Source organism: Sturnira hondurensis, unplaced genomic scaffold (assembly GCF_014824575.4).
Source record: "Sturnira hondurensis isolate 20B ecotype Veracruz unplaced genomic scaffold, ASM1482457v3 Scaffold0005666, whole genome shotgun sequence".
NCBI lineage: Eukaryota > Metazoa > Chordata > Mammalia > Chiroptera > Phyllostomidae > Sturnira > Sturnira hondurensis.
In genome coordinates this window covers 1-11,073 of record NW_028078297.1, presented here as the reverse complement: position 1 = coordinate 11,073, position 11,073 = coordinate 1, and the positions used below count along the sequence as shown (strand labels likewise).

The 11,073-nt window shown below is 52.2% G+C and overlaps 1 gene segment (V, D, J or C); it reads left to right on the top strand.

The window, feature by feature from the left end:
• Positions 1 to 2,173: 2,173 nt before the first annotated feature.
• LOC118988056 (immunoglobulin lambda variable 3-9-like) lies at positions 2,174 to 8,610 on the top strand (the record flags this gene model as incomplete). The annotated part of the segment is given in 2 exon segments: positions 2,174 to 2,266; positions 8,243 to 8,610. Coding segments are annotated over 2 exon segments (414 nt in total), but the record flags the coding sequence as incomplete, so codon positions are not given.
• Positions 8,611 to 11,073: the final 2,463 nt, after the last annotated feature.

Sequence of the window (11,073 nt, the reverse complement as noted above, 5' to 3'; positions counted from 1 at the left end):
GCTATGTTGTTAGCACACAGAACACGTCATTGTTGTTTTTTGGGGAAGGACAGAGAGGACAAATAGAATGTCTCCAAACTAGACTCACATGGGGAAAATCACCTCTCCCTTCTAGGGTTGAGACCCCCCCTTGGTGCCCCAGAGGGGATCCCCTGGTGTTGGCGCAGGTCAGCCCCCCTCCCCCCAGGCAGAGACACCTAGGGGTGTGAAAAAGCAGTTGATTTTGGTCTTTCGTCCCTCTCCACTGTAAGCATAGACTCGGCTCCCTAAAGCCCAGAGACCTATTGGGACCTGACCAAAAACAGATTGGTCGCCAGTATGTTGGACAATCTGGGCTTTCCAGTGTCACCATGGGGATGGCGTCCCTTAAAATAGCAGCCTTTCCTCTTTAGATTGTGGGTCTAAAGGTTGCTAATTCCACCATTTTCATCTCATTGCCTGAAAGTCAGGGTTGGCTTGTGAAAAGCTGTTAAACAACATGTCCATGTGAGATGTCGATCCTCACTCTAAACGCTCCCCTTTCAAAGCAGCAGACGAGGACATCACTGGTGTCACAGCGGCTTTCTGGGTGGGGAGGCACTGAGGACAGGAGGGTGAAGGTTGTTGTGCAGTTAACGGTTGTCCCCCACGTCACGTCTGAAACCCCAGGATTGTTCACGAAAAGAGTTTTTAATAAACATGGATACAGTTTGCCTTGGGAAAAAAAGACAACATGCAGGTAGAAGGTGGCAGTGACTGTGCCGTGTCACCCACACCAGCGTGTCCTTGTGTGTCCCCATGTGCACACTGGCATCTGAGAGGCAGGGCTGGTCCCGTGCACACATCTCACCCAGGACACAGTGTCTGGCAGACACAGTGGGGCTGAACCGCTGTTTGCTGGGTGAGTGTCTCCTGTCTCAGTCTTTGGGGTAATTGCCTACCAGCGCGCTATGTTCAACTTGCACTAGTGGTGGCATCAGTGAGAGGCTGTCCCTGTGTCCTTTGTTTCCCATGCAAGTACCAGAATCAAACCACTACTCCAGGGACATGTCAGAGATGCTTCAGGTAGGCCTGCCCTCTCCTCCTCCCAGTGAGCCTGTTCGTACTTTTATGGGTGATCTGAGCCACCTGTGCCTTGTTTGAGCCCGGCGGTGGTTATGGAGAGAACAGCAATCCCCCCCCCCCTGGGAGCCTCAGTCCCTGGATCAGGAAGTTCCCACCTGAGCAGTGGGTTCAGACTCTGCACCTGCACAGAGCACACACCTGTTCCCCATGCAGCCAGTGTGGGGAGGCCACCAGGGGGCAGCAGAGCCCAACTGGTAAAGCCACTTGGAGACTGGGAGGGCCTGGGCAATCAGAAATCTACCAGGCAGGGGTTGTGCTGTAATTTATGTTTTGGAATGATCTATCCCTTTATTGATAATTAAAATATTTAGTTGTGGTAAACCAGGGAAAATATGAACATCCAGGTCCCATCTTTAAAAGGAGTAGTAAGTTTTCTACAGTATCATCTTTGACACAGATGATGGAACATTCTGACTCTGAGTCTCTCAGATTTGGTTCTTGTCAAATTGGCCTGTTCTTACATCAGAGGTCCGGATAATTCATTCCTGTCCAGCCCACCCCATTTGTGCTCACACTCTGTGGCTCTCATACCTCTTCTAGCCCTGGGGCTGACCTTGGCTCTAGGACACAAGGGGACACTGGGGCACAGCATCTATGACCTGTCCCAGAAGCTGGAACCAAGTCAAAAAGCATCCCCAGTTCTCCTTGTGCCCTGAGCAAGGGGGGAATGTCATTCAGGCTCTGATGCTCACACACTGTCACTGGGGTGGGACCCTGCTCAGTCCTCAGGCTCATATCATCACTAATACAGTTAACACTCTATAGTGGGTTCAAAACATGCAGACAGATGTCACCTCTGAGGTCTGCTGGGGCCAGGTGAGCCCAGGAGGGAGGCCAGAGATAGTCTGGAACAGACATTTAAGCCCCTCAATGTGGCACCATGAGATAAATCAGGATCCCCTAGGGATGAGGTCCAGTCTTCAGGGACCGCCCCACCCTCCTTGAGTCTCTCAGGCTGAACCCCATCAAGAACCACCCAGCTCCTCAGGCAGCACCCCTGAGCCCCAGCTGATTTGCATACCCAGCAGCTCTCCCTCCAGCAAGGGGATAAGAGAGGCCTGGAAGGAAAGGTGCCCAGCCTGGGGACTCAGGGAGCAGAAGTGGGGCACCTGCACCATGGCCTGGATCCCTCTCCTCCTGGGCCTCCTCGCTCACTGCACAGGTGCTGCCCCTGGCCCCCACCCATCCTCATCCTAGGGATCTGGACAAGCCTGACCCTGACTCTGAGCTCAGCAGGGCACTGCCTGGGGGACCAATGCCCCTGGGTCTGCAGCAGGATTAGGGAATGGTGGTCCTGTACGCTTCACTGTGCTCACTGTTCTGAGTGAGCCTGAGGGGCTGCACCTCCTAGGAGAAAGGGACAGGAGGGTCCTCATTTCTTCACAGACTGTATGGGTCAGGTGAATCTGTGGGACACATGGGCTGAGACTGATGGCCCAGAGCACAGGTAGGCTGGGGTCTCCTGGGAAAAGGTACCTCATTTCTAAGCCCACCTCTCCTTTCCTCTCTTCAGGTTCTGTGGCCTCCTATGAGCTGACACAGCCGTCCTCGGCGTCGGTTCAACTGCGACAGACGGCCAGGATTACCTGTGGGGGAAACAACATTGGAAGTAAAAATGTTTACTGGTACCAGCAGAAGACAGACCAGGCCCCTGTGCTGGTCATCTATAGAGATAGCAACAGGCCCTCAGGGATCCCTGACAGATTCTCAGGTGCCAACTCAGGGAACACGGCCACCCTGACCGTTAGCAGGGCCCAGGCCCAGGACGAGGCTGACTATTACTGTGCAGTGTGGGACAGCAGTAATGATACTCATAGTGATACAGACCGATGGGGAAGTGAGACCAAAACCTCAGTGTGTCTCCCTCCCCTCAGGTCCTGAGAGGACTGCAGAGAAAGCCAAGGGCAGCTTTGGCCCAGGTCCCATTTTTTAGATGTCCAACTGGTCCATCCTCCCAGCCTCAGGCAGCTGTGCAGGGGGTGGGTCAGGAGTGGATTCTGGGCGGCAGGACCAGGCTGCCTGCTGAGTCGGTGCTGCTGTGCAGCTTCCTAGAGAACCAACTGACAAAACCACAGCCTGCTGGAGTCCTGTGTCCACAAGTAACGGCCCTTCAATTTCTACACCATGGTTTTTGGGCTGCTCCTTGGATTAACTAGGAATTCATCCCTAGAACCTCCCAGGTCAGCTGAGCTCCCCAGGCCCAGGACTCTGAATGGGGCCAACCAGTGACTGTACACCCAGCACCCCTGCTGTAGGCCAGATAACCATGGCTGTGCCCTCACTGGGAAGTTTCCACAGGGCAGAAAATTGCCTCCCTCAGGGTTCTTTTTCTCTCAGAGTGTGACTCACTCCCTGTGACCACCTGGTGCCAAGATCCAGGTCCTGCCTCAGGTCACAAGGACCTAGCAGCCTCCAGCTGAGTCCTCTGCTGTCACTGCTTTGCAGTTCCCAGGTCTTGCCTCTGAGGTTTGCCTCCAGAAAGACCCCCTGAAACCCCCCTGAGTGAGGTTCTCAGTGTCAGAGGGAATCTCTAGGGCCCAAGAGAGGAAATAACAGCCCAGGGGGAGTGTGTGGGAGAGGAGAGGGCCTAACAGAGAGGACACACTAGGCATCTTCAAAGGTTCCTGCATGACTAGTGAGTGCATGTGGGAGCAAGCCATCTGAGGCTGAGAAGGGAGCCACCCAAGGAAATGGGAGGGGACAGTCACAGGTCATCACACCAGCCTGCAGTGCTTGTGCCCCTTCAGGGGGAATCTCCTAGTTCAGGCATCAGGTACACGAAGCAGATGTGTGTCTCATGGGGGGGAACTTAGTCCCAACCAAGGTCTGCGCTGGTGGCATCTCAGAAAGTGTCAGTGAGAGCAGGTGAACACAGGACGGACCTGTGATCACTAAGACACTGAACCCCAAATGGGAATCCTCGACACTGGGGGACACACACATGTTCCAGATCCAGCAGGCATCAGTCCCATTGCCTGACAACCAGTCAAACTTTCCTGCAAAGAATCAGGAAAACAGGACTGTTATGAATGTAAAACCATTTTATCAAGAATGGCCCTGAAATGTCCCACATGACACAGTGTGTGGACTAGGACACAGAAACTGTGACTGTTACATTATTTCCTCTGATCATAAGGGAGAACGAATGATTTGACACAGCAAGTGAAGACTCAAAGGCCAAAATTCAAAATTGGAAACCTGGGAAAAAGAGCTGTAATATTAAGGATTAAAATGCATGGGATGAGATAGTCAGTCAACTATTCAAAAGGGGGCAGAAAATAATAAAGACCAAGGATAAAAAGAGAGCCCACCTTGTCTCCAAACACCCCCACATGTCTTTTGAAACTACACTTTTCTCCACCATATCACAAGGTCTAGTACCAGAATGAAGCCCAATCTGATGAGAGCAGGACAGCTCAGCACCAATATCCCGGTGGCCTAGGAATGAGCTGGGGACACAGCAGGAGGAAGTGAGAGTTTCCATGGTGACTGGGACCAGAACACACAGGTACCCTGGGATGGACTGAGATGCAGATGCAGCTGCAGCAGGTCAGGGTGGGCCTGGAAGGTGCCTGTGTCACCTTCCCCTCCTAGGACCACACTGGGGGTGGCTTCACTCCTGTCCACCTGCCATCACAGCTCAGTGACAGTCACCAGAGGAAGGTACCATCTGTGCAGCACAGAGACCTGCTCTCCCTCATGAAATTTCAATCTCCTTCATGAAAAAAATGAAATTTCAGAGATGACTGAATAGTTAGCCACGGATTATAAGAAAATTTGTACTCCATTTGTTCTGGGATGTGGGAGAATGACTGGACGAGGTAATTACAGAGAAGGAAGACAAAAACCACAGCCAAGTCACCACACAGATGCGGAAACCACAGAGTGTGAGACACAATGACCCTGATGTGACTGACAGCAGGTTCATCACCGCAGAAGAAATATAGTGACAGATGACGTGGAGGAGAAACTACAGAGAGGTCGTGAGACACAGACACAAAACCTCACTGAATAAATGCACAGGAGCATCAGTGGGCTGGAGGGCACGGAGGGAACCTCCCAGGCATGTGATCACAGTCTTTGAAGCAGAGACATTTTGGTGACAGGGACAAAAATTATTTGAGGACATACTGGCCAAAAATATTCTGGTTTCAGTGAAAACCAAGGTCCTACAATCCAAGATACTCAAGAAATGCCAGACCAAACAATATACAGGAAACATCAACACACACCACAGCCAAATTCCTAAACCCAGTGTCGACAACAAAATCACAAAAGCCTCAGAGACACGAGGCCCGTCCACGGAGAGGACGGAGCAGAGGGATCAGGGCAGAGGCCTCTCTGGGAACAACACGGACGGGGGAGGGGGCGGAGTGTCCAGAAAACTAAAAGTAACAACAAAACTAAAAGAAAACCTGTCCACTTTCAAGTCTCTAACCAGTGAAAGTATCTTTCAAAGAAAAAAGGAAGGAAAGACTTTCTCAGATGTACAAACACACAGAGAACTGACACCCACAGACGCTCTGAACCAGAAAGAGCAGAGGACACGCCCGAGACACAGAGAGATGGGAGTCTGCACAGAGAAATTCACGGCGTCAGGGATCGTTACCACGATGGATAAATATGAAAAGATTTTGTCATGTTAAATTTCATAAAAGATATTAATGCAAAAACGGTATAAAGTGTACGTTGTGGTTTGTAATATATGATAAAGTGAAGTTATGGCAATGTTACCTCTAAGATTTGAGAGGAAGAGGAACCTATTATGATAAACTCGGGTGTCTCACTCACACCTAGTTAAGGTCCAATGTGACCTTTCTCACAAGTTTGTAACTTCAGCACCAGGAGTGATGTGTTGTCAGAATTCTCTGAATCAGGAGAGAAGGTCCCATGCAAACCAGAGGGAAGCACCAGCCCCTGTGTAATGACAGTCCTTGTGGGTCACCTGCTCACTCACCTTGCTGACACAGGACAGGGGTCACAGTGCAGTGGCTTGTCCTCCCCTGGGTCTTTCTTCAGCTGGGCCAGGTATGTGTGCTCAGTGTGATCAGTCCTGCCCCTCATCCCTTAATATGACAGGTTCATGTCACATTGGGCCGACCTGGTTTGAACCATAACCACCCTAGTTTCTTACTCTCCTTCCTGCTCAGATAGACCAGACCCTCCTCCCAGGACACTGACCCTGCTGTCCCCACACTCGCTTCCTCCTCCTGCTCCCTCTTCCCACCCTGATGGCAGCTCCAGGGTCCCCTCCAGAGAGACCCCTCCAGCCTCTCCCCACACAGGACCTGCCTGTCCCTTCTTGTTTGATCTCAACCAGTTACTTGAATACTTTAACAAGTACACTGTTAATTTCCTGTAATTATTTTTTTGATTGCTTAACTGATTGATTCCTTTTTAAAAATATTTTACTTATTTATTTATCTTTAGAGGGCAAGGAGGGAGGGAGAGAAACATCAACGTATGGTTGCTTTTTGTGCGTCCCCTGCTGGTAGTTAGCCTGCAAGGAACCGGCCTGCAACCTAGGCATGTGCCCTGATGGGAATCGAACCGCCATCCTCTGGTTCGCAGGCCCGCGCTCAATCCACTGAGCTACGCCAGCCAGGACTTGATTGATTCCTTCATATTTATAAATTATTTTGCTCACTAGTCAGGAACGTTATTTTAATGCAAACACACACAGGACAATAAGAGACGTGGGGAGACAGGAGACTCTTCTCCTCCTGCAGCAACAAGTCCGGGGCCCAACAGATGTCCGCACACTCTCACCACCCTGTGAGGTCCTCCCGTCTCTTACTTTCTGCTCCACCAGCCCCGCTGTGCAGGCTCTGCTCTCACCCTCCTTGCAGACGGACGTCAGCGTGGCCGCTGCAGCTCAGCTGTCACACCCAGGGCCAAGGGGACAGGGGCTGCTCAAACACAGTATTTCTTTCCTGTACAAAGTTAAACTTTTTAGAAAAAACCACCTGAGTGACACATGCATGGTTCAACACTGAGCTACAAGGTCAATAATGGCCAAGAGGGACCTGGGGAGAGCAATCCTGTGGCTGTTAACTGCAGGTGGAAGACAGCATACAGGTAGAAGGTGGCGGTGACTGTGCTGTGTCACCCACACCAGCGTGTCCCCTGTGTGCTCCCATTTGCACACTGGCATCTGTGAGCCCAGACTCATCCCGTTCATATTTCTCACCCTGGACCCAGTGTCTGGCAGACACAGTGGGGCTGAATCACTGTTTGCTGGGGACTGCAATTGCCACAGCACCCTGTTTGACCCTGCACTGGTGGTGGGTATCAATGAGAGGAAGTCCCCGAGTCCTGGGTCCCCCATGTAAGCCCCAGAATCACACAACCACCCAGGGCATATGTCAGAGATGCTTCTGGTGGACCGGCCACTTCATCCTCCCAATGAGCTTGTTTGTACTTTTATGGGTCATCTGAGCCACTTGTGCCTGCTCAGGAGGCCAGTGGTGGTTATGGAAAGAACAACATCCCCTTCCCCAGACCGAGCAGGCCCTGGATCAGGGAGTCACCACCTGAGCAGTGGGTTCAGACTGCACCTGCACAGAGCACACACCTGCTCCCCCTGCAGCCAGTGTGGGGAGGCCACCAGAGGGCAGCAGAGACCACTTGACAGAGCCTCCTGGAGACTGGGAGGGCCTGGGTATGAGGAATTCTACCAAGTAGGGTCACTGTTATAATTTATTTTTGAGTCATCCATTCCATTATTAATAATGAAAATAATTTAATTGTGGTAAACAGGGAATCATTAACCATACTCTCAGCTGTAGAAAGAGTACTGGGTTTTCTACAGTATTGCCTTTGATAAGAATTTTGTAGCACTCTGATTGAGTCCTTCAATTGTGTTCTTGTAGAATCGGCCTCTTTTTCCATCTCAGGTCCAGGTAATTCATTTCTCTGCAGCCCACCCCATTCACACTCACACTCTGTAACTGTCATATCTTTCCAAGCACTGGACCTGACCCTGGCACTAGCACACAGTGGGGACAGGGGGTCACAGCATCTATGACCTGTCTCAGGAGCTGGAACCAAGNTGTAGACGTTCCAGCAGGGGCAGGCTGGGGTCTCTTGGGAAGGAGTTCTTCATCCTTAAGCCCACCTCTCCTTTTCTCTCTTACAGGGTCTGTGGCCTCCTATGAGGTGACCCAGCCATCCTCGGTGTCTGTGGAGCTTGGACAGACGGCCAGGTTCACCTGTGGGGGAAACAGCATTGGGAGTAAAAGTGCTTACTGGTACCAGCAGAAGCCCGGCCAGGCCCCTGTAACGGTCATCTATGGTGATAGCTACAGGCCCTCAGGGATCCCTGACCGATTCTCAGGCTCCAACTCAGGGAACACGGCCACCCTGACCATCAGCGGGGCCCAGGCCCAGGACGAGGCTGACTATTACTGTGCAGCATGGGATAGTAGTGCTAATACTCACGGTGACACAGGCAGACAGGGAAGTGAGACAAAAACCTCAGTCTGTGTCACACTATCTTCAGGCCCCGTGAGGACTTCAGACAAAGCCCTGAGAGGCTTTGTTCCAGGTCCCATTTCTCAGGTGTCCGAGTATCCCCTCCTCCCAGCCTCAGGCAGCTGTGCAGAGGGTGGATAAGGAGTGGATTCACGGGGGGCAGGACCAGGCTGGCCTGCTGTATCTGGGCCACCGACTCAATTCTGAAAAGAGGGCCTAACATAATAGCAGACTGCCTGAACCTGTGTTCAGGAGTAACAGTGTTTGAATTTCTGCATCCTGATGACTGGGCCGCTCCTTGATGAAGCGGTCTGGATTCATGCCCAGAGCTGCCAGCTCAGCTGAGCTCCGCAGGCCTGAGGCCGCCCAGGACTCTGAATGGGGCCAACCAGTGACTGCACACCCAGCATCACTGCTGCAGCCCCAGTGACCATGGCTGTGCCCTCACTGGGAAGTTCCCACGAGGCTGAGAACTGCCACCCTCAAGGTCATTCCTTTCCCTGAGTGTGACTCAGGCTGAGTCACAGCCTGATGCCAAGCTCCAGGCCCTGCCTCAGGTCACAAGGACCTAGCAGCTGTCACCTGAGTCCCTTGCTGTCAAAGCTTTGCAGTTCCCAAGTCTTGCCTTTGAGCTTCCTCCCAGAGAGACCCCCTGACACCCCCCTGGATGAGATTCTCTGTGCCAGAGGGAGACTCCAGGGCCCCAGAGAGGAAATACCAGCCCAGGGGGAGCGCGTGGGAGAGGAGAGGGCCCACATGTGGGAGAGAAGAGGACACTCTGGGAGTCTGCAAATGTTCTCATGAAACTAGTGAGGCTAGTTTCATCCAGCTGAGGCTGAGGAGGGAGCCACCCAAGGACAGGGGAGGGAATGGTCACAGGTCAGCACACCAGCCTGCAGTGCTTGTGCCCAGGTGGGGGGAAGCTCCCAGTTCAGGCACCAGGTGGACGAGTCAGATGTGTGTCCTGTGGAGGGAAACTTAGTCCCAACCAAGGTCTGCTCTGGTGGCATGTCAGAAAGTGTCAGTGACAGCAGGTAGACACAGGACGGACCTGTGACCAGCAAGACACTGAACTCCGAAATAGGGGGAGACACATGTTTCAGATCCAACAGGAATCAGTCCCATTGCCTGACATCCTGTCAGACTTTCCTGAAAATAATCAGGAAAACAGGGCTGTGATGAATGTAAAACCATTTTATCCAAAAGGGCCCTGAAATGGCCCAGATGACACAGACAATGTGACTGTGATGGTATTTCCTCCTATCATAAGGGAGGACAAGTGATTTGACATGACAAGGGAAGACTCAGAGGCCAAAAATCCAAATTGGAAACTGAATATAAAAGCTGTAATAAAGGAGATTAAAAACACAGGATGAGATTCACAGCCCATGAGATGCTGCCAAAGAAAACACTGAGCACCTGTGTCAGGGCAACAGCATCTGTTCATAACGAAGCAGAAAGTAACACAGACCAAGGTTAGAAAGGGATCCCACCTTCTCTCCACACACCGCCCATGTGACTGTGTATAAAACACTTTTCTCCACCACATTACAAACTCTAGCACTTGAATGAAGCTCAGTCTGATGAGGGCAGGGCAGTTTAGTACCAAGACCCCGGTGGCCTAGGAAGGAGTTGTGGAAAGAATAAGAGGAAGTGAGAGTCTCCATGGTGACTGAGACCAGGGCGCACAGGTCCCCTGGGACAGACTAAGATGCAGATGCGGCTGTAGCAAGTCAGGGTGGGCCCGGGAACATGTCTGTCTGACCGTCTCCTCCTTGGACTGCACTGGGAAGGGTTCAGTGCTGTCCATCTGCCACTCACAGCTCAGTGACAGTCACCACAGGAAGGCACCATCTGTGTAGCACAGGGACCTGCTCTCCCTCTCACCAGGCTCCTTGTGGTCCTGACCCTGCCCTCACCCCCGTCCATATCTGCCCTTTCCATCAGGGTTGGGGCCCACTGTGTTCTGACTTCTCCCTTCTCTCCAGCATGTGTCACCCTTGGAAAGATGGTGACCGTATTCTGTGCAGGAGCAGGAGTGACATTGGACGTTATAATTCTGACTCCCAATACGAACAGCCATTTAACACAGCCTAACATGGCTGAGGTGGAAGGTCAAGGACCACACATCACAGACCCCGGGGGACAATACAGCCTCTCTGAGCCTCTGTCCATGTTCCTCGCAGCCCCGAGCCAGGTAGTTATGGAGGTTCCCGTAAAGGGCGGGTACAGGGCTCTTTGCCACAGTGTCTCAGTGCTGGGAAGGGGACACAGTTCATTCTGGGCTGGCCCTCGTCTCTGCCTGTCCTCTGCTCTTTTGTCACCTCTCCTGACAAAGGAAACCTTCTAGCTTCAAGCCTGAGGAAGTGAGGCCCTCCTCTCTCCCACCACTTGACCCAGTGTGTCCTTGTGAACGTGAGTGCAGAGACCACTTGGGAACAACTAGTCCCCCCTGTGGTCTGTGAGCTCAGACACAGCAGGACAGTGCAGGAGAGG